Source organism: Echiichthys vipera (genome assembly GCF_963691815.1).
Source record: "Echiichthys vipera genome assembly, chromosome: 7".
NCBI lineage: Eukaryota > Metazoa > Chordata > Actinopteri > Perciformes > Trachinidae > Echiichthys > Echiichthys vipera.
Window position 1 is genome coordinate 4,732,778 of NC_139832.1, and position 24,122 is coordinate 4,756,899.

The 24,122-nt window shown below is 41.7% G+C and overlaps 1 protein-coding gene across 1 annotated transcript in view; it reads right to left on the bottom strand.

Annotated features, from left to right (window-relative positions):
- Positions 1–2,624: 2,624 nt before the first annotated feature.
- Positions 2,625–24,122, bottom strand: part of LOC310949059 (solute carrier family 23 member 2) — a gene marked incomplete at both ends in the record, with an annotated part of 54,342 nt that continues 32,844 nt past the window's right edge. Inside the window, 5 exons of the mRNA XM_083916392.1 lie at positions 2,625–2,806; positions 2,897–2,992; positions 7,242–7,350; positions 10,716–10,880; positions 17,710–17,963. Coding sequence (XP_083772518.1) covers positions 2,625–2,806; positions 2,897–2,992; positions 7,242–7,350; positions 10,716–10,880; positions 17,710–17,963 — 806 coding nt within the window. The remainder of the gene's footprint in view (positions 2,807–2,896; positions 2,993–7,241; positions 7,351–10,715; positions 10,881–17,709; positions 17,964–24,122) is intronic.

A 24,122-nucleotide genomic window follows, 5' to 3' on the forward strand; every position in this document is an offset into this window, starting at 1 on the left:
CTTGAAATAACTAAAGTCATAAGAAAATCTTGCTTTATTCATTTAATGCACAGGAAGTTTGTTTTTGTCTGTGAGCCGGTTGAAAAATTACTGACAGAGCCGTACAAAATATTGGATTATTCATTGAATTATTAAATAAAATACAGTACACTGTGTTAGGTCTTGGTTCAATAGGTTATATGCATCATTTTAATATGTTTTAATAAACATTGAACCAGTCCGGCCCTGGGCTTGTAGCAGATTAGTTTTTTTGGCCCTCTGATGTATTTGACTTTGACATCCCTGTCCTAAGCCTTTATACCAACCCAAGATGAAATGGTGCAGTGCAGCAAGTAGTGGCTACCTCAAATTTCTACGTCGTATCACAGAGGATTCATCCACAGGACCATCCTCCGAAGCTTGTTTTTAAATAGAAAGTAATGTTGCAATTATCGTCGTTAGCTCTTAACGTGCTATCACAAGTCCCCGGCGTTCGCCAGACACGGGCAGCCCAAAGGAGCGAAAGCAGACAAACGAGCAGACATAGCCTCGAGTATTTTATGATAGAAAATTAACTTAGAACAAGCCACCTTTGATATAATTGATCCTAAATTGTGCCAATCCTCATTAAGAACAACAACAGCCCCATTCACAGTAACTGATGACATGATGACCCCTCAGATAATATGCAGGTTGTCTGACCTCAGACAGGCACAATTTGGTACGTTACCCTCAGGATAAACTGCAATTACTGACTCTTCCCTGGTTTATGATTACATAGTAATGACATTAACATCAGCCTCAGTGGTACGTTTAGTACTAATTAAGATATGCTAAGACTTTATTGATCTCCAGAGGCGAAACTCCAATTTTGCTGCAGCACATACAGCAATAAGTAAATACAGAGGAAAGATGAGAATAAATCAAATTGTTTATACATATATATTCAAATATATCTCAAAATACAGTGAGCAAAACTAAAGAAAAGTAACCATTGTGTCAGAAGAGAGGATTTAAACAATGTTTTCTTCAGGCTATAAGATTCAAAAATGAACAGGAAGTGTAGAGGCCACAGCTTTGAATGAATTCAGCACATCTGCGAACACAGGACATCACCAGTTTCTCACACTGCTCTGGTTTGATCTATGTTCATTCTTCTTGTGGTCTCTAACACAGTTTGGTAGTTGTAGTGGGTTTCGTTGCCAAGGATTTTCCAGAGATTCTCTTTGGGGTTTAGATCTGGACTCTGAGCTGGCCATTTCATTGTTTCAATATTCTTAGCTCCAAGGAACTGCTTCACCTGTTTTGCCTTTGTGTGACAGGGGGCATTGTCTTGCATGAAAATCGCAGCGGACACAATTGCAGTAGCTGTTCAAGAGGCCCAACTCCTGCTGCAGAAAACATCCTGCAAACCATGAAACTTCCTGACTTCTTAACACACTCTGGATTAGTCGTTCCCCAGTCCTACACCCAACATAATGTTTCCCCATCAGTACAAAAATTGTCTCTATTTCTCCGTTCATGAGGATTTTCATAATATTCACCCGTTTAATCAATGAAGGGCGTGGCCACTTTTGCTCAATTTGGGATCAGCCTCATTTTGGTTCTCCAGAAACCTATGGGTGTCGTCACAGCCACTATGTCTGTACTTCATACAGTCTGTACTGAAAGCACAGATATGCCCAGTAAGTCTGGCAAGGTTGCCCGCATTGCATAAAAGACAAAAAAAACGTGTTCATACCATATGAATGTAATTAGAAATCAGTGGATATAAATACTTTCCAAATACATAAATCATCTAGTTTCTTTAGTTTTGAGAAACATGGTAGACGTATATAGTAACTTCAGAATTGACTTAACAACCCATCACAGTTTAGTGCTGACTGAAAAGTATAGTACAAACATTTGTAAAATTGCATATATTCATAGATGTATAAGTATCAGAGATAAAAAAAGAATGAAATTGAACTTCTATACAGTGACAGGACACAAAATTAAATACATAAAATAGTAACATCACATATATGTTTATGAAAAAGCCTTCCATCAATGATCTGTGTCTTTAAGCTACTGTTCTTGAGGTAGTAATGATCCTACTGAGAAATGTTATTACACAGTCGTAACAGCTGAACAGTGGCTTCTATGCGGCTTCATCACACATTCATCAACACGATCTGAGTCTTTAAGCTGCGTTCACACCGGAGGCGACAACTCTGGTGACACATTGAGCGACAACTCTACATTGAAAACCAATGTAAATGGCGTGATGACGCGCGATGCAGGCGGAGGTGGCGCAATGGAGCGTCATTTCCCTACTATGCACCTTGAGCATGGGCTAATCTGCAAAAAGATCTAAGACTAGAAACATTTATATTCATAGATTAATTTAAAGATATAATACACAAGGTCTTTGTGACTCTTTGCTTATTCAGGCACTACGGACGTTTTAATTACCTAACCATTGATTTGGTTACATTCCAGCTTAACCTCAGTTTTGCAGTTGAAACTCAATATTAATTCAAAAAAATGAACCAATGTTTACTCTACGTTAATGGCATTGAACTCAGACAGTATTCATTCAACCGAAGGGTAACTACTGTTTGGCTTTGTAGGGCTAATAGGCCCTGTAAGTCAGCACTGCGTGATTAGGATGTCCCCTGTTGGGTGTTCTTGTAAGAAGGTAGGAAAGGCAGATACTGAAAACATCTGAACCTTTTAAAAACACCACTGCAGAAGGGGATGTCATAGCACGACTCATCACACATGTTTTTGCTTTCCTGTTGCGCCTTGTCCTGCCAGCTTTTGATGCCGCGCTCTTTGTCAGTGCCTGAAAGACAAAAGGAAAGACGAGATTAGTCATCAGTGATGCTACGGCTCGTTTGATCATTTCCTATTACTTGCGAGTGTTTTGTAATACCTGGGATGGTGTTGTCCAGGATAAATCCGAAGAATCCTCCAATGAACATGTGCGTGGTAAAGAGCACTACAATCACTTGATCCAGCTCTTGTATCCCTTTAAACAGAGGAGAGTAAAGAAAAAGCATGTGTGTAAGTACGTCGTAGTGAAATAACAGTGTTACAACTAAAAGTGGTTCTCTTTGCTTTATTTCTGACCTCCTCCACACGGGGGTCAGGCGTCAGGGGCAAGGTCAACCCACTAAAACTGAAAGAAATACAACCTCCCTGAAACACACAGCAGCTGGGCCTGAAAGTAAATCCTGTCTGACGGGGTAACAGCTAATCCACACACAGTCCAGCTCGGATACATCTGCTGGATTGATCTCAAACCAGCTTTATGATTGTTGAACCATCCGTATACTTTGACTTTTAACTTCCTCCACATGTCCAAAGATGAAGTTGTCAACGTCCGAAGTACACTGGTAGCCACACTACTTCAATAATCAAATTGTATGCAACATTTTGTTAATATTACATATTCATGAAGCCAAGATTAAATGCAAACACAGTTTTTCAGTTTCAGATCGGTTCAGCCGATTAGCGGGTGAAAAGGGTGGCAGGTGTCAGATCCATGCAGACCAATGGAACAAAAACACAGACAATACCATAACAGCATCCAAACAACGATTGCAGACCGGGTCAATTCCTTTGCATGTTTCAGGCAATTTCTCCGAGATATTGGACACACTCGTAATATATTTATATGAGTTTCTTTTTTGTTTGAAAGTGAAACCTTTGCGATCATTTTAACCCCCATAGCACACCTGAAAACACACATCACAAACATTTACGCACAGTGGGCATGCACGTACAGTGTGCATAACACTGCTGGACATAGAAATGGTCACAAATCGCTCAAATAATAGCTCGTCTCATGCACATGTAGGCAGGAGTTAAAAACTGGAACCACATTGAAAATGAATTAATCCAATTTTAACTTCATTTATTTAATTGTCTTTTAAGTTACCATCTATCAAAGAGTGAGTTAAACAATGGTGATTGTTCATATGACCCACTAAAGAAAGCACCTGTATTTGCTGCTTTGCCTGCAAATACGTTTGAGTGTCTTTGACGACATTCGAGTAAAATTCAATTGCAGCGCTCCATTAGTGACACTTTCACATTAGTCAGCAGTGGTTGGCCGGCCCAGGTGGAGGTAGTCACTGAAGCGTATGCTGCGTTCACTTGTAATCAGAGACTGTGAACTTCCAACTTCTGAGTCAGGCTTGTAGTAAGGGCTGAAGTGTTATAGGATCGTGTGTGTGTGTGTATGGATGGATTTAAGAGGGTAACATATAGGGAATGGACTGGTAGCAGAGGTAAATGTCTGTTTCAGTTTACAAAAAATAAAAAGAGCATGCATGTGTCCCATCTGGATATTTATATAACCTCTGAGTACGGCGTGATACAAGGCTCGCTCTAATGTGTCTGACCGGTGCATATCCATTTCATTAAGGCTGACTCACAATGGAGAATCAACAGACAGAAAGAAGAGCATTCAAGTTCCAGTCCAAAGAAAACTAAACAAAAAACCAATGGAAGAGGAGAAGGGCAATAATCAAAAAGCTTGGCGTCTGCAAACGTGACACGATGGAGGGCTCACCTGTAATTACATCGTACCGCCTTATATTACCCGGCCAAGTTAAATTAAAATTCTGCTAGCAAGATACCACTCAGGTAACGTTTCTCTGGTAACTTCTTGATCTACCTAGACGAATCTCAGTGCAACTATTTATGACACAAAACTGACATTCAAAGAGAACTGGTACACTGCTTTCAGGCGTGGATTAATGCACAGGCTGACCTAGCAGCAAAAAATGAATTATGAAAGTATAACAAACGGCTGAAAGAGGACCACGATCTAGTAAAACAACAAAACAGGGTGTTCTGTGCTGCTGCAGATGTTGTAACTGTTGGATTAGAAAACGAAAAGTTGTAACCAGCTTGCAGGTGCGCTGTTGTAGCTGCTTATAGTAAAGGCTGTCTGTCTGATCCCACTACACCCCAAGTGTGTGTATGTAAGCCATGTAATATCCCTTACACGCAATCATGGCACTAAGTTACTTTTTAATTACGGTAAAGCATGAGTAAGAGGGGACCCCATACAAAGAGTAGCCTCGGGGCCTATGAGCACCTTAATCCGCCCCTTATTGTATTGAGCTCCCCTGGACGGACACATGGCGGCCCTGGCAGAGTTACAGAGTCGTAAAAATGAAGAAACATTAAGCCAGCACTGCAGGTCAAGATATTTGGACTTAAAGGTTGCTTGGCGGCTCCTGCGACCACCGCTGCACTCCAATTTCCTGGGTCACAGTTGACCTTTGTTGTGATAATGCGGTTCATGTGTGAACTGCCTAATACAGCTGTGTGACATTGGAAAAAATATAATCAAGAACTGCAAACTGACATAGTTTGACTCTGAACAAACATACGTCGTGTTCAAAGAACAAAAGAGCCACACAAAAACATTTCCTGACCAGAAGAGGAGGAAGCAGTCGAAAGTTCAAGGCGCCCGCTGAGCTCGCTTTAAGTCCCACCGCCTGTGCATCTAAAGACGTCTGGCAGAGCGTATGTACAAAGAGTGCTTACAGGCCCCGTCTTGTGCGGCACTATCAGCAGAGTGTTGAGGCTGGGGAAAAACTCTGGAGAAAGAGTGCTTTATCTGAGCCGGGCAGATTACAGCCAGTGACATGGGGGTTAGCCAAGAGGATTGGGAGGTAAGCAGCCTAGACCTGAGAGAACCAGACAAACCCTCATGCCCACTGTTGAACTCTGGATTAGTACTTTCCTGGGAGACAGGCGCATCACATGACTCATGGGATCAAGGTCTTATGTCTGCAGAGAGGAGCTGTTTAATCTTGAGGATTGCTCTTTTGATGGTGCTTCATAGGAGGTTGCCACAAAGATGCTCCGGAGCCGAGCAACGTGTCATCAAAAGCAGGGAATCATCAGCCGATAGCCTGCGATCGATCTCTGATTGATTCTGAGAGCTCTAAATGATCAGACTTGTATTTGCAACAGCTTCACAAGGTCCAGTTTCATCTGCTGGATTAATGTTTCATGGCTGGTTTAGCGTTATTGGTTTGCAACTGTTGCGTGTATGTTTGTACTTGTGAAAGTGCAGGTGTGTATTATGTCCATGTAATGTAAAGAGGAAGATTCCCTGTCTTGCTAAACCATATTTCATGTTTTTTGTAATTTTTTTCTCAGTTCCCACAGGTTTTATCCCATTTTAACCAGCAACCACTGCCATTTGTGTACACTGGAGCATACAACCAGCATACCGACCACCATTAGACCAGTTTAAAACAGGATTAAACCTGGATTAAACCCAGGTGCTGATGACGTGTGAGAATTTTGCCCTCGGTCACCCAGGTACCCCAATGCTCTGCCTCTGAGCTTTTTCAAGAGCTGCCTGGTTCAAAGTAAGCAATAACTGGGGCATGGGTCCGTTTGGTCGTTTATCTTATTAAGCTACCCACTCAACCGGACCCCTGTGGTTTGACCTGACCAGCTGTGACACACACTGACTGACATTTCCTTCCTTCAACTGTGGGGTAAAACAATGCCAGAGTTTAGACAATTAAAAAAAAAACATCTCTTTACCACTATCAAATTCAGGCTTAACACCAAAGGTAACAAAGAATTTGCCATCTGGGCCTGTGGGATTTGGAAACACCTTGGCTTGAGGAGCTTAGGCTGGCAGAATCACTGCTATCTTTTCAACGGTAATCTGTAAATGCAGCAGTGGGAGCACACAACCTCCCACTCACTGTCAGAGGATCACATTGCTTCTTTTACATCATGGATGTTTCAGTTTCTGGCACTGTTTGCAGATTCCATCTTTGCTTTTTTAAAGAACAAACAAGACGGTGAAACCCAAGACGCATTTCTCAGCGCCAGACCGAAAGGATTGCCGCAAAACGGTTTGCACAAAATAAAAAGCACACCAACCAAAAAAGTATACATGAGAATGTGTGAGGGGAGGATGGGGGACACAAATTACGATTGTTGGGCCCATTATTGATAAAATCTAGGCATCACAAATGATCTGATCCAGTCTGGAGCTTGTAATATGGGCAGACGCTGACCACTCATCATATTCTACCTGTACCCCAATGCCTCGTCGTTCGATGTTCCAACCTGCCTGTCGAAACTAAAGAAATATGGGTATGTGTAAAAAATGTGTGTAGATGTATTAGTAATCCAAGGGCTGTTCTCATTTTAAGGGGCTGAGTCAGAGAGTGCACATGTACATTTGTGTGTGTGCATGAGTGAGTGTATGTCAAAAAAAAAAAAATCACCTGTGTCAATGATGCCCGGGTTGGAGTGAAACCAGGTAGGTAAAACAAGACCGCTGAAGGTAGAGAAGCCAAGGATGAGCAGGTTGCGGGACGAGTTAAGGTCCACATACTGCAGAGAGAGAGAGGGAGAGACAGAATTAGAGCGGGTGCACAATCTCTATGAACATATTCTGCAAAGTTAATGGTAAATGGTAAATGGACCTGTACTTATATAGCGCCTTTCTGATCTTCTGACTACTCAAGGCGCTTTCACAGTGTTTGTCACATTCACCCATTCACACAGACATTCACAATGATGGCAGTGGACATCTACAGACCATCTAATCTAATCTGACCATTCACACCACATTTACACACCCATGCGCAGCACGGGGAGCAATTCGGGGTTCAGTGTCTTGCCCAAGGACACTTCGACATGTGGACCGGGGGAGATGGGGATCGAACCGCCAATCTCTTGAGTGGAGGACAATCCACTCATCCACTTAGCCAGTCGCCCACAAAGGAACGAAGAACTACAACTCTGTTCTCATGTCTTAAGTTGCTAATCGGACCGTAAACAATTCGAAAGGAAGAAGTCTTGACCCAGATCTCCGCAATTAAGATAAAATAAAGATCCGAGAGGGACTTTATGTTCTTGCATTGCCTCAGCTGGCTACCATCTCTGTTATGGAACTTCTCTAAAATGTGATTAGAAATCTGGAGCAAAACAGGCCTGATGTCTATTTCGGTCCAGCATTCACATTTATTTGGTTATGACAGGACAAATGAGGCTAGCCTGGGGGCAACCCTGTCTTTGAACCAGCCCTGACGGATTGATTAAAGTAGAAAGAAGAAACATTTATACAGCCCTTTTACACAAAAAGGGCTGTGATACTGAGGAGGGTCGACACAATTAGCTTGTGTTCGACTGGCTTTCAGCTCTAATGTATTTTCCCAATGAAGAGTTCTTTCATTAATCTCTGGAAAAAACGAAATATGACACCAGGGTCTTCTGTCCACATTCAAGGCTGACTCTTAGCACCTCGTCATTGCAAACAATTTTGACACCTATGACTAAGACCCAAGGGAGCTGTAATTGTTCAATGCAAACAAATATACGGATAATGGATATGGATAATAATATGGACACAGAATCCTAGTATAATGTTTCATATCTTTACAAAGATGGAGAAAAAACATGGGAAATATACACTGCCTGCATGGGAGTTTGGCTCTCTATACTAAAGATTCAGGGCTCACAGTGTACATACAAAGATATTTATGTATTTTAGAGTTTAATGGTCTGGCCGATCTGTCTCGAACACCCTGCTGCTTGGACCTAAAGACCCCCTCCCCTCTCTGTCCCAGCGAAATACCCCAAGGTTTCCTCTTGATGATAAAGCCAATAACTGGCATTTCCTGAACTAATATCCAATGAAAAACACTCATCGCCTGATGTTGATAATGTAAAATAAAGCTTTGCGGTTTGTTTTAGGCAGCAGTGCTAAAAATCTACCCCGTGACTCCTGCTTTCATCACACAGAGCCAGGAAACAGGATTACAGTTCACTTGTCTGCCTGTTGCTTGGGCTGTTTCCCAACGACACACAGCTGGCTGAAAGTGTATCACCACCCAAACAAGCTCATGCATGTGTCATGGCCGATAACTGCCATGCTCAATATGAATAGTTTTTGATGGATTGGTGGATTTTGATTTGTTTGTCTGCAACCTTTTGATTAGTTTATTTGTTGTTGTTTTTTTAGCACTGACCTACTCAAATAAAGTGTATTCTTATTCATTGATCCACACAGGAGTTTTCTATGTATACTCTTATTTCAGGTCCCAGGGTCAGTGCAAAAGCAACAACCCTGGAACCAGCGAGAGTAGTTTAAAAAGCAGACTCTCAGTCATCCAAATTAAATTGCCCTTCGTCATGGTAAATTGACTGGTAGGAAACAAAATGGAGATTGTTGTTAGTTGTCATAGAACAGAATAGAATCAAAATACTTTGCTGATCCCAAGCTGGGAAATTGCAGTGGTGACATGGGGACAACAAACATGCGTGGGGGCCGTAAAGTGTGTCCCAGAGCACTGGGACGAAGCGAACCGACGAATCTTGAGAGAGGATGTTCCCCAGAGAGGCTGGGAGTGTGGACGAGGCGCCGTCAGACCCAGGGGCAATTGGTCAGCAGTTTGTCTGACCCAGGGTCATTGGGTCAGCAGATCGTTAGTCCCAGCCCGCCATTCGGCTCATTTTCTGTAGCCAATACAGCATGAAAGCAAGGCGGAACCAGCAAAGCAGCAGCCAGTCAGCAAACGGCTGGCTAGTGTGCTAGTTTGCTAACTCCTCCATGCCCCCAGACCGCTCCGTTAACAGAAAACCAGCAAATGTGTCACTTATCAAAGTACTTTTCTACGCCGTGACAGAAGTGTGCGGTTGAAGCTGGGTTGTGACTCTCATTTAGTGGCTGGCTCTCCTAACGTCGCTACTCCGTTGCTCGTTTGCTGTCAACCTCACTGCCGCAACTTGCCACAAGTTGGTTTATATGGACAGGGAAGTTAGTCCATTGCGTCGCAACAGTAGACATAAACATGGCCAACGCTTTGACCATTCTGCTACGCTGATATGAGTAGAAATTTCCTTTTTATCACATTTGATCACTAGTATCTATACTTTACTTTCTTTATTACTCAAGTAATGGAGTACTTCGTCCGCCACTGCCACCGCCTTTGTGTAGTATAAAGAGCAACGTGTGAGCTCATTAAATGAAGCTTGGCTACCTCGGGTGCTGCTGTCTCTGCTGATGCTCAGGACTCAAACTGGCTGACACTCAATTTTACTTTTATCCAGTTTAAAGCTACATTTTTACATCACACTTGAGATATTAATCGTTTTCATCTGTATCTTTTAACTGGGTGAAGGATTATAGTCGTGAGGCCTGGATTTTAAGTTTACTTAAGCCATCAGAGAACCCATGTCAGAGACAAACCAAGCCGACCTACAGGACCTAATCTTCAGCTTTTGACACATCATCCTACCCTGCCTAGCTATCTACTGCGTTTTGGCTTTTGAGCTTTCCCTCCCCTCTTTGTGGAGTTATCCTTCACACTCTGTCAGCAAGCCCACGCTGCAAACTTTAGCTGATTCAACCATGCCTTCACTCACCGCTCCACCTGAGTAGTGACTCTCATCTAGTGGCTGGCTTTCCTTACGTTACTACTCCACTGCTCGTATGACCAATACATCCAAACCTCACTTACGCAATTTGCCACAAGTTGGTTTACATGGACATTTATACAGAAGTTAGTCTGTTGCTTGGTTATAATACACATAAAAATGAGAGGAACTAGACCATTCTGCTGCACTGATATGAGTAGAAATGTCCTCTCTATCCAGTTTGAGTCTACGGTCTCAATGTTCCACACAAGTGGGGATTTTGGGAAAATTGTCCACCAAATAAAATATGATATGTTATAGCTTTGAAATGTGTTTACCTGAAGATTAGAGATCCCCACAGCTGCAATCATTCCAAACATAACGAGGAACATGCCTCCGATGACCGGGTCTGGGATGGTGATAAAAACGGCTCCAAATTTCCCGAAGATCCCCAGGACGATCATCAGAATGCCAGTCGTCTGGAGGACCAGTCTGCTGCCAACCTGACACAGGGTTTAAAGCAAGAAATGATTTACTATAGTGGTATAATCTGCAATTTCCCACCTTGGGATCAATATAGTATTTCTATTATCTTCTATCTATTGTATAATTAGGAATGGTGCGTGAGAACTTTAAGCCCTGGACTTCGATCGAGCACAGGAACTAGTTATCAAATGTATACAAAATGGTTTGCCAGCTTTATTTTTACGAGGAAAAAAACTCATGCAGAGGAACATGACTATCAATGTCATGTGCATTGATTTTAGGTTGCAGACAACACAAAAAGTCAGTAAAAGAATGCGCGGGTCAGGCCTTTAGAGGCCGTTAAACATTCAGCTGTAGCATCGACTTTTATTTGGGCTCTCCTGCTCCAAACATTTAGACTTAGGCTCGGGTACATAAAACCGACACAGCTTGTGGCTTTGGCTCAGCGCTATATACTTTTTACAAACCTAGTTAATTACTCTATAAAAATTCAACCAAATCCATGCCTTACTTCCCCGCTTATGTCGTCAGAGTATGCCAAGAAAATATAGAATACATGCGTTTGTAGATGTTCTCATCTGTGTGAGGCTGACGGTTGCCTGTGCAGTTTTATTCAAATGTAACCTGTTATTTAACGTTATTGATTCTTCTTCTTCTTCCTTCTATTTTGCCAGAATGTGGAGATTGATTTATTATTGAAGAATATATAGAAGTAGTTTAGCGGAAGTTAGAGAAAGAGGACACAGTGCAATAACAATCACAAACTGCATCTAATTTATTAGCAACCCGGCCACATGGCAAAAAACAGCAAGAACCCCCGTAAAGAACTCAAAATGGTAGCGGTGCTTCCTCCTGCAGTTATATGACCATCACTTAAACTGTCAGTCAGGTCAGCATCTCAAACAGTGAGACTCAGGAACAACTGCAAACATCTTGCCAAGCTTAAGCATATCTGACCCCTAACACAGTGCGAGGAGCGCGGCAAAAGAGTATTAAAGGCAGTATGGACCATATATAAGTCCTGACCGCAATGGCAGCACAAATATGTTACACTAATGATCATTCACTGAGGGGAGATGACCAAGAATACAACAAATATACAGACCATTGAACACACATTTTCCAACAAAGAAAGCTATCTGTATTATGTGTTATACTGATGTGGTTGTATGGTGTTAGTAACAATTGTAACAACAATGATCTAACCTCACATGCTAGACCAAAAAGAAATATATAATCAGTGTCTATTTGCACACAAGTGTATAGCCAAATCTGTGTTGTGAGGCTATTTACAGCCACTGCCCTGTGGGGACAGTAACCAAGTAAGTTTACTTAAGTACTGTATTACCCACCGCAAACCCCGTTCTTCTCCTCTCTTCCCCCTTTTTCTTTTTTAATAAGACAGCAGCTACAATGAGAGGCTTCTGGACATGAACCCAGGGGGTTGATGAAGCAGCACACATCGAGGCGTAACCCCACTCTGAGCCACGCTCCCCGGACAGGTGTGACATCCGTAGAAACCTCAACCCTCTTCACACCATTCATCCCCGACGATCGACCCACGGCCTTCATCCCTGGCAATCGACTCTCTCATCATTCCCTCGACCCCTCTCTTCATCCCACCTAAACGCACCCTCACCCCACCTTCTTGCATTAAACTTCTCCAATATCGTACAATGGTGTGGCCTTTATTATATAGGACAGACATGAAATGGGGCGAGAGAGGGGGGGGACATGCAGCAAAGTCGGAGTCAAACCCTTGACTGCTCCCTCAAGGACCTTCAGCCTCTTTACATGGGACGACTGCTCTAACCACTGTGCCACCAGCCGCCCCATTATCTATACTTTTACTCAAGTAATGGAGTACTAAGTCCACCACTGCCACCGCCTTCATTTAGTATAAAGAGCAAAGTGTGAGCTCATTAAATGAAGCTATGGCTACCTCGGGTGATGCTGTCCCTGCTGATGCTCAGGACTCATACTGCCCGCCAGAAACGCTGACTCAGATGGACTTTTATCCAATTTAAGCTACATTTTTATATCACACTTTAGATATTGATTGTTTTCCTCTGTATCTTTTAACAGGGTGAAGGAATTTAGTCATGAGGCCTGGATGTTAAGTTTATTTAAGCCATCAGAGACAAACCACACCGACCTACAGGACCTATCTTCTGAGCGGGCCCAGTCTTTAGGCCCGTATCTGTAGGTTGTTCCTGTAAGTCTGTGTAAGCTTTCGTTCACATTACCCTACCCTGCCACCGAATCAATCAATCTACTGGGTTGTTGCCTCCCTTCTCTTTTGGCTATCCTTCGCACTCTGTCAGCAAGCCAACACCGCAACATTAGCTGACTCCACCACGCTTTCACTCACCTCTCCACCTGAGTTATTCCACCTGTTGCTGACTACAAATTTGGATCTCTTCCCTCTGCTACATCAGGGAAGACGAACGGCTCCTGGACTCTACCACTGTCCCTGCTAATGTCGAGCGCTTCTTGGCTCTCCTGCTTATCCTGACTGGGAACTCCCGGCCTGAGTACTCCATTGTGTTGCTGGCAACAACACGGAGCTAAACTGAAGAAAACGGTTAGCTCTTGTCCAGTCCAGCTGACTTGGCATGTCATCCTTAACAGCTGTTAGAAGAAGTCAATCCCTCGTCACCCTCCCCCTGCAGAGCTTGATATCCTCCATCTGCAGGATTTCTGTCCATTGGACCCAGTGCCCTCCCACCGCCCAGGCCTGGCTGTATGGGTCAACCAGTGCCCTCAGCTGTACCTGCAGCTGCCAGACGTACTTTCTTCACCTCTTGATCAGCCTAAAGCCTTGCCTGTTTTTAATCAGTTTGAACCTGTGTACCTTTCCTCTCTGCAGAAAGTAGTCTGTAACTTGAAGCCCACCGCATGACCTTCTGACTACATTCCGAAACTTCTACTAAAAGAAGCGTTTGATACTGTTGACCACAGCATCCTGTCTGTTAGAAACCGTTTCCTTTCCACGGGCTGCTTCCCCTCATGTTTTAGACATGAAGCGGTTAAAACAGTCCTTAAAAAGCCTGACTTGGAAGCAAATATTCAATCTAATTAATATCACTGACAACTTCCTCACTTTCTAATCAAGAATGACATCTTTGGAGCTTTTCAGTCTGGGTCTTGGGGGCAACGTAGCACTGAATTCTCTTCTATAAGTTCACAATGATTCGTCGGTAGCAGCAGACAATGGACACTGTGCCATTCTAATACTGAGACCTTAGTGCGGCATCTGATATAGCTGATCATAAACTGCTTACAAGACGTTACAAGACTTGAACAATGGGGTTGGGATTCAGGGAACAGCCCTAAAATGCTTTAAGTCTTATCTTGAAAATAGAAGGCTCCCTCTGGGCTCTGTTCTTTCGCCTCCCCTGTTTAATCTATACATGCTCTTACTGGGTCCCCTTGTAAGGAAGCACGGTATCTCCACAACGCTGCTGCAGTGCTAATGTGTGAGCATCCTTTAAAAATGTGTGAGTGCGCCCTAAGAAACCAAGAAGAAGCAGACAAGTGAACAAGCGATTTCCAGCAAAACAATGTTATGGTGTTACTGACCCTGAGCTAAGCTTACATTACATGCTGTATTATTTTGAAGTGAGTTCAGCTGGCATTTACTGTAAACATAACTCTGAATGTCATCATACTGTATTCGGCCTTAGAACCTCGGCATTAGATGAATTACAGGTGGGTTTTGCCCCGTCAACATAAGCTCAATGCCACGAAAGAAGGAGTTACAACCAGCTGGCGAAGCTCTCAGCCAGCAGACATTAACATCAATTTATGAAGGATTTGAAAACCCCTTACGTCTGTCTGCATCGTCTGGTGCTGGTGATTTAGAGTGACTCAAAGGCAAATCTAATTTTAAATGAATTAACTGAAAGCAAAGCAAATCGTTTCTACAAAACACAACCATATGTTATCAGAATATTCAGGAAAAAGTACAACAACACGCATGTTCACACTGTAACTTGAACAAGCGTAGTTTAAACTAGCTCTAAGCTTCTGGTTAACGCACACTCAAGCCTGCTGTCAGTGCCAGATTCTGCTGTTGGTTATTTTAAGTGCGGGAACAATTTTCTGTATCTTGACAGACACATGGGTGTCACTTCATGCCTTTTAGGTTTTGCAGCCCCACGGCTCCTGTTGTCTTTAGTTCCACTTCTTTAAAATAACAACTCAGTTTGACCGAGCTCAAAGCTTTGTGATCTTCTCTCATCAGTTCCACTGCGCTACGGAAATGGAAAGTCATGTGATTGATTTATCGATTTCTCTGCCTATCTGAGGGCAACTGTGTTACTTACTTTAGCCACACTAGCACAATGCTAGAGCTTATCATGTGACAAATCTATTGGGTTATAAATTACTAAGCGCCAAGTGGAAGTGAACACGGGTAGATTCAGTTCACCCAAAGACTGAATAATGACTCGAAAGACTAGTTGCATTCGCCGAACCCACAGAGACATACCTAGCTAACTCTGCAGAGAACTTTACATTATGGTTCACTCTCAGTGTTCTCATCAACCCCATTCCAAGCAGCAGCAAACAAGAGCTGATCAACGCACTGTACTCTACCGGGCCAGCATCAGAATACTGAGTACCTTATTTTTCGGATTATAAGTCGCAGTTTTTTTTCATAGTTTGGCCGGGGGTGCGACTTATACTCTGCAGCGACTTAAGTGTGAAATTATTAACACATGCCCGGGCTATTATTTATGTCAGTCACGTAAGAGACTAGGCGTATATCAGCAATCGTCACACACACACAGACACACACACACGTCAACCAATCAAAACTCGGCGGGGATGGGTCATGGCAGAAGTGCACTGTGAAAAAAAAGATGCTAGCTGCTACCTCCGTACCGTTGAGTTGGCGGAGTTGTTCAGAAGTGACACCGAGGAAGAAGAGTTCAGTGGATTTAGTGATTAGCAGTGACAGAGTGTTTGGTAAACGTAGAGCATGTTCTATATGTTATAGTTCTGTGTGATTAGTGACAGAGTGTTTGGTAAACGTAGAGCATGTTCTATATGTTATAGTTCTGTGTGATTAGTGACAGAGTGTTTGGTAAACGTAGAGCATGTTCTATATGTTATAGTTCTGTGTGATTAGTGACAGAGTGTTTGGTAAACGTAGAGCATGTTCTATATGTTATAGTTCTGTGTGATCAGTGACAGAGTGTTTGGTAAACGTAGAGCATGTTCTATATGTTATAGTTCTGTGTGATCAGTGACAGAGTGTTTGGTAAATGTAGAGCATGTTCTATATGTTATAGTTCTGTGTGATTAGTGACAGAGTGTTTGGTAAACGTAGAGCATGTTCTATATGTTATAGTTCTGTGTGATCAGTGACAGAGTGTTTGGTAAACGTAGAGCATGTTCTATATGGTATAGTTCTGTGTGATTAGTGACAGAGTGTTTGGTAAATGTAGAGCATGTTCTATATGTTATAGTTCTGTGTGATTAGTGACAGAGTGTTTGGTAAACGTAGAGCATGTTCTATATGTTATAGTTCTGTGTGATTAGTGACAGAGTGTTTGGTAAACGTAGAGCATGTTCTATATGTTATAGTTCTGTGTGATTAGTGAGAGTGTTTGGTAAACGTAGAGCGTGTTCTATATGTTATAGTTCTGTGAATGACTCTGACCGTAACATGTTACGTTAACACACCAGGCACGTTCTCAGCTCGTTGTTCATGCGTCATATAACGTAAACACTTATTCAGCCTGTTGTTCTCTGTTCTAGTTTTATTTTAAATTGCCTTTCAAGATGAAATGTCGTTTCTTGGTGTTGGATTTTATCAAATACATTTCCCCCAAAAATGCGACTTATACTCTAGTGCGACTTATATGTTTTTTTCCTTCTTTATTCTTCATTTTCGGCCGGTGAGACTTTTACTCCGGAGACACTTTTAATCCAAAACATACGGTAAGAGACAGATATTTTCGGGGTTGGTGGAGACAAAAACAGAGCTAAAAGGAGAGTGAATAAGACATTTATAATGTTGGCAGAAACATGACTCAGGATACCGTAATTTCCGGACTATAAGCCGCTACTTTTTTCCCTCGTTCTGGTCCCTGCGGCGTATACAACGGTGCGGCTTTTCTACGGCTTACGGTAAACAGGGGCGCGCACTACCGAGGATGCGCCAGACCGAGGCAGACATCTGGCGCCAGGTAAGGAGAGCAAAACAAAGAGTAGGAGAGCGTCAGCGACAGTTTGCGCGAAGGAAGTGTTCATGCAAACACCCTCAACATGGAAAACAAACGGAGAAGTGCATATGATGCTGCTTTTAAGTTAAAGGCAATCGATCTGGCTGTCAAAGAAGGAAATAGAGCTGCTGCACGTACCCTTGACATCAATGAATGGCTGGTTATTTTGATAACGTAAACGGCCGCGGGACTGCACTTTTACTGCCGTGTTACAGGCGAGCACTTTGTATTACTTTGCACCGTTGTATTATTTGTACTCTGCACGCATGCTGTTCGCCATGTCAGAGATGTGAAAGTTTGATTGAATGATTGAAAGATTTATTGTTAATAAATGGGACGCTTTGCGTTCCCAAACAGTCATCTCTGTCCCGACAATCCCCTCTGTGGTAGCAGGAACCCCTATATACTACGGTAATTACACATCAAAACGCCTGCGGCTCATAGTTGGGTGCAGCTTTTATTTGGAGCAATCTGTATTTTACCCTAAATTTAGCTGGTGAGGCTTATAGTCAGGTGCGCTTTATAGTCCGGAAATTACGGTACATTTTCCTGAAACATTAGAGAGAAAGAGTGAAGGAGTCCTACGACACACGGAGACTATTATGACATGTACCTTGGTAATGCCGAGTGCGGCGATGTTCTGACTGTAGGAGGTGGTACCGTTTCCAGTTCCCCACAGTGCAGCCAGGATGCAGCCGAGGCCCTCCACGGCGATGCCTCGGTTTATGGCGTGAGTCGGGGGAGGAGGGGCGCCGGACAAGCGAGCACACGCGTAGTAGTCACCGATTGATTCCATGGTGGATGCCAAGACGCCTGCCATCATACCCAACACTGAAGACACACTCACTGTAGGCATACCCCATTGACCTATGTGTGCAGAGCAGAGATACAGACACTCAACTACACACTCAGAGACTGGATTTCTGCCAAAACACTTAAACATTTTAAACATGTTTGTTCTATAATTTCATATTTTTTGTTCCAGCCCTGGGCGACACATTAACTGAATGTTCAATATTTAGTTTTAACTGGGTGGATGGCTAGCAGACTGCCACCACGTGACCCGAGAGGTCATTATGGCTCATATGTCAAACCATTCCTCCTAAACTACTAAGAGATTTATAGCAGCACAAAACATCTGCCAGACCAAAGCTTCACACGGCGCCATGTTGACCTTTACTCAATGAACATCTGGACTGATCCAAATATCACGCTAGGATTTTATTTCTTACCGTTTTGCAAATGAACTCATTCGAGCAGTCTCAGCAGAATTTTTTCTGTATCAAAGAATTGCTCGCATCATTTGAACGTGCACGCGGGATGCTGGCACCCTGGCTGTGCAAACTATGTACAAAAGCATCTGATTAAATATGTTCTTCTTGATAACGGGGCAGTAGGACTCGGCACAAACGAGATAAATACTAATGAATATTACTTACTGTAGGGAAAGCTAGTTTTCTTGGGCATGTGTGCTTTAAAATTCAAAAAACTTTATTTGTCCCGGGGGGAATTCAGGGCACACAGAGCAGCAAATAACGACATTGCAACTATACAAAAACATTTTAACAAGAATAAAGTGTAAAAGAAGAATAAGTGTCAGGATGTTAGTGTGTTAGTACAGGTAGAATAAGTGTCAGGATGTTAGTGTGTTAGTACAGGTAGAATAAGTGTCAGGATGTTAGTGTGTTAGTACAGGTTAGAATAAGTGTCAGGATGTTAGTGTGTTAGTACAGGTTAGAATAAGTGTGTTAGTGTGTTAGTACAGGTTAGAATAAGTGTCAGGATGTTAGTGTGTTAGTACAGGTTAGAATAAGTGTCAGGATGTTAGTGTGTTAGTACAGGTAGAATAAGTGTCAGGATGTTAGTGTGTTAGTACAGGTTAGAATAAGTGTCAGGATGTTAGTGTGTTAGTACAGGTTAGAATAAGTGTCAGGATGTTAGTGTGTTAGTACAGGTAGAACAAGTGTCAGGATGTTAGTGTGTTAGTACAGGTAGAATAAGTGTGTTAGTGTGTTAGTACAGGTAGAATAAGTGTCAGGATGTTAGTGTGTTAGTACAGGTAGAATAAGTGTCAGGATGTTAGTGTGTTAGTACAGGTAGAACAAGTGTCAGGATGTTAGTGTGTTAGTACAGGTAGAATAAGTGTCAGGATGTTAGTGTGTTAGTACAGGTAGAATAAGTGTCAGGATGTTAGTGTGTTAGTACAGGTTAGAATAAGTGTCAGGATGTTAGTGTGTTAGTACAGGTTAGAATAAGTGTCAGGATGTTAGTGTGTTAGTACAGGTAGAGTAAGTGTCAGGATGTTAGTGTGTTAGTACAGGTAGAGTAAGTGTCAGGATGTTAGTGTGTTAGTACAGGTAGAGTAAGTGTCAGGATGTTAGTGTGTTAGTACAGGTTAGAATAAGTGTCAGGATGTTAGTGTGTTAGTACAGGTAGAGTAAGTGCCAGGATGTTAGTGTGTTAGTACAGGTAGAATAAGTGTCAGGATGTTAGTGTGTTAGTACAGGTTAGAATAAGTGTCAGGATGTTAGTGTGTTAGTACAGGTTAGAATAAGTGTCAGGATGTTAGTGTGTTAGTACAGGTAGAATAAGTGTCAGGATGTTAGTGTGTTAGTACAGGTAGAATAAGTGTGTTAGTGTGTTAGTACAGGTTAGAATAAGTGTCAGGGTGTTAGTGTGTTAGTACAGGTAGAATAAGTGTCAGGATGTTAGTGTGTTAGTACAGGTAGAATAAGTGTCAGGATGTTAGTGTGTTAGTACAGGTAGAATAAGTGTCAGGATGTTAGTGTGTTAGTACAGGTTAGAATAAGTGTCAGGATGTTAGTGTGTTAGTACAGGTAGAATAAGTGTCAGGATGTTAGTGTGTTAGTACAGGTAGAATAAGTGTCAGGATGTTAGTGTGTTAGTACAGGTAGAATAAGTGTCAGGATGTTAGTGTGTTAGTACAGGTAGAATAAGTGTCAGGATGTTAGTGTGTTAGTACAGGTAGAATAAGTGTCAGGATGTTAGTGTGTTAGTACAGGTAGAATAAGTGTCAGGATGTTAGTGTGTTAGTACAGGTTAGAATAAGTGTCAGGATGTTAGTGTGTTAGTACAGGTAGAGTAAGTGTCAGGATGTTAGTGTGTTAGTACAGGTAGAATAAGTGTCAGGATGTTAGTGTGTTAGTACAGGTAGAATAAGTGTCAGGATGTTAGTGTGTTAGTACAGGTAGAATAAGTGTGTTAGTGTGTTAGTACAGGTAGAATAAGTGTCAGGATATTAGTGTGTTAGTACAGGTAGAATAAGTGTGTTAGTGTGTTAGTACAGGTAGAATAAGTGTCAGGATGTTAGTGTGTTAGTACAGGTAGAATAAGTGTCAGGATGTTAGTGTGTTAGTACAGGTTAGAATAAGTGTCAGGATGTTAGTGTGTTAGTACAGGTAGAATAAGTGTGTTAGTGTGTTAGTACAGGTAGAATAAGTGTCAGGATGTTAGTGTGTTAGTACAGGTTAGAATAAGTGTCAGGATGTTAGTGTGTTAGTACAGGTTAGAATAAGTGTCAGGATGTTAGTGTGTTAGTACAGGTAGAATAAGTGTCAGGATGTTAGTGTGTTAGTACAGGTAGAATAAGTGTCAGGATGTTAGTGTGTTAGTACAGGTAGAATAAGTGTGTTAGTGTGTTAGTACAGGTAGAGTAAGTGTCAGGATGTTAGTGTGTTAGTACAGGTAGAATAAGTGTCAGGATGTTAGTGTGTTAGTACAGGTAGAATAAGTGTCAGGATGTTAGTGTGTTAGTACAGGTAGAATAAGTGTCAGGATGTTAGTGTGTTAGTACAGGTAGAATAAGTGTCAGGATGTTAGTGTGTTAGTACAGGTTAGAGTAAGTGTCAGGATGTTAGTGTGTTAGTACAGGTTAGAATAAGTGTCAGGATGTTAGTGTGTTAGTACAGGTAGAATAAGTGTCAGGATGTTAGTGTGTTAGTACAGGTTAGAATAAGTGTCAGGATGTTAGTGTGTTAGTACAGGTAGAACAAGTGTCAGGATGTTAGTGTGTTAGTACAGGTAGAATAAGTGTGTCAGTGTGTTAGTACAGGTTAGAATAAGTGTCAGGATGTTAGTGTGTTAGTACAGGTAGAATAAGTGTCAGGATGTTAGTGTGTTAGTACAGGTTAGAATAAGTGTCAGGATGTTAGTGTGTTAGTACAGGTAGAATAAGTGTCAGGATGTTAGTGTGTTAGTACAGGTAGAATAAGTGTCAGGGTGTTAGTGTGTTAGTACAGGTAGAATAAGTGTCAGGATGTTAGTGTGTTAGTACAGGTAGAATAAGTGTGTTAGTGTGTTAGTACAGGTAGAATAAGTGTCAGGATGTTAGTGTGTTAGTACAGGTTAGAATAAGTGTCAGGGTGTTAGTGTGTTAGTACAGGTAGAATAAGTGTCAGGATGTTAGTGTGTTAGTACAGGTTAGAATAAGTGTCAGGATGTTAGTGTGTTAGTACAGGTAGAATAAGTGTCAGGATGTTAGTGTGTTAGTACAGGTTAGAATAAGTGTCAGGATGTTAGTACAGGTAGAATAAGTGTCAGGATGTTAGTGTGTTAGTACAGGTAGAGTAAGTGTCAGGATGTTAGTGTGTTAGTACAGGTAGAATAAGTGTCAGGATGTTAGTGTGTTAGTACAGGTTAGAATAAGTGTGTTAGTGTGTTAGTACAGGTTAGAATAAGTGTCAGGATGTTAGTGTGTTAGTACAGGTTATAATAAGTGTGTTAGTGTGTTAGTACAGGTAGAATAAGTGTCAGGATGTTAGTGTGTTAGTACAGGTAGAGTAAGTGTCAGGATGTTAGTGTGTTAGTACAGGTTAGAATAAGTGTCAGGATGTTAGTGTGTTAGTACAGGTTATAATAAGTGTGTTAGTGTGTTAGTACAGGTAGAGTAAGTGTCGGGATGTTAGTGTGTTAGTACAGGTAGAGTAAGTGTCAGGATGTTAGTGTGTTAGTACAGGTTAGAATAAGTGTCAGGATGTTAGTGTGTTAGTACAGGTAGAGTAAGTGTCAGGATGTTAGTGTGTTAGTACAGGTAGAGTAAGTGTCAGGATGTTAGTGTGTTAGTACAGGTAGAATAAGTGTCAGGATGTTAGTGTGTTAGTACAGGTAGAATAAGTGTCAGGATGTTAGTGTGTTAGTACAGGTAGAATAAGTGTCAGGATGTTAGTGTGTTAGTACAGGTAGAATAAGTGTCAGGATGTTAGTGTGTTAGTACAGGTAGAATAAGTGTGTTAGTGTGTTAGTACAGGTAGAATAAGTGTCAGGATGTTAGTGTGTTAGTACAGGTAGAATAAGTGTCAGGATGTTAGTGTGTTAGTACAGGTAGAATAAGTGTCAGGATGTTAGTGTGTTAGTACAGGTAGAATAAGTGTCAGGATGTTAGTGTGTTAGTACAGGTTAGAATAAGTGTGTTAGTGTGTTAGTACAGGTAGAATAAGTGTCAGGATGTTAGTGTGTTAGTACAGGTGACAATAAGTGTCAGGATGTTAGTGTGTTAGTACAGGTAGAATAAGTGTCAGGATGTTAGTGTGTTAGTACAGGTAGAATAAGTGTCAGGATGTTAGTGTGTTAGTACAGGTAGAATAAGTGTCAGGATGTTAGTGTGTTAGTACAGGTAGAATAAGTGTCAGGATGTTAGTGTGTTAGTACAGGTTAGAATAAGTGTCAGGATGTTAGTGTGTTAGTACAGGTTAGAATAAGTGTCAGGGTGTTAGTGTGTTAGTACAGGTTAGAATAAGTGTCAGGATGTTAGTGTGTTAGTACAGGTAGAATAAGTGTCAGGATGTTAGTGTGTTAGTACAGGTTAGAATAAGTGTCAGGATGTTAGTGTGTTAGTACAGGTAGAATAAGTGTGTTAGTGTGTTAGTACAGGTAGAATAAGTGTGTTAGTGTGTTAGTACAGGTAGAATAAGTGTCAGGATGTTAGTGTGTTAGTACAGGTAGAATAAGTGTCCGGATGTTAGTGTGTTAGTACAGGTAGAATAAGTGTCAGGATGTTAGTGTGTTAGTACAGGTAGAATAAGTGTCAGCATGTTAGTGTGTTAGTACAGGTAGAATAAGTGTCAGGATGTTAGTGTGTTAGTACAGGTAGAATAAGTGTGTTAGTGTGTTAGTACAGGTAGAATAAGTGTCAGGATGTTAGTGTGTTAGTACAGGTAGAATAAGTGTGTTAGTGTGTTAGTACAGGTAGAATAAGTGTCAGGATGTTAGTGTGTTAGTACAGGTAGAATAAGTGTGTTAGTGTGTTAGTACAGGTAGAATAAGTGTCAGGATGTTAGTGTGTTAGTACAGGTAGAATAAGTGTGTTAGTGTGTTAGTACAGGTAGAATAAGTGTCAGGATGTTAGTGTGTTAGTACAGGTAGAATAAGTGTCAGGATGTTAGTGTGTTAGTACAGGTAGAATAAGTGTCAGGATGTTAGTGTGTTAGTACAGGTAGAGTAAGTGTCAGGATGTTAGTGTGTTAGTACAGGTTAGAGTAAGTGTCAGGATGTTAGTGTGTTAGTACAGGTAGAATAAGTGTCAGGATGTTAGTGTGTTAGTACAGGTAGAATAAGTGTCAGGATGTTAGTGTGTTAGTACAGGTAGAATAAGTGTGTTAGTGTGTTAGTACAGGTAGAATAAGTGTCAGGATGTTAGTGTGTTAGTACAGGTAGAATAAGTGTGTTAGTGTGTTAGTACAGGTAGAATAAGTGTCAGGATGTTAGTGTGTTAGTACAGGTAGAATAAGTGTGTTAGTGTGTTAGTACAGGTAGAATAAGTGTCAGGATGTTAGTGTGTTAGTACAGGAAGAATAAGTGTCAGGATGTTAGTGTGTTAGTACAGGTAGAATAAGTGTCAGGATGTTAGTGTGTTAGTACAGGTAGAATAAGTGTCAGGATGTTAGTGTGTTAGTACAGGTAGAATAAGTGTCAGGATGTTAGTGTGTTAGTACAGGTAGAATAAGTGTCAGGGTGTTAGTGTGTTAGTACAGGTAGAATAAGTGTGTTAGTGTGTTAGTACAGGTAGAG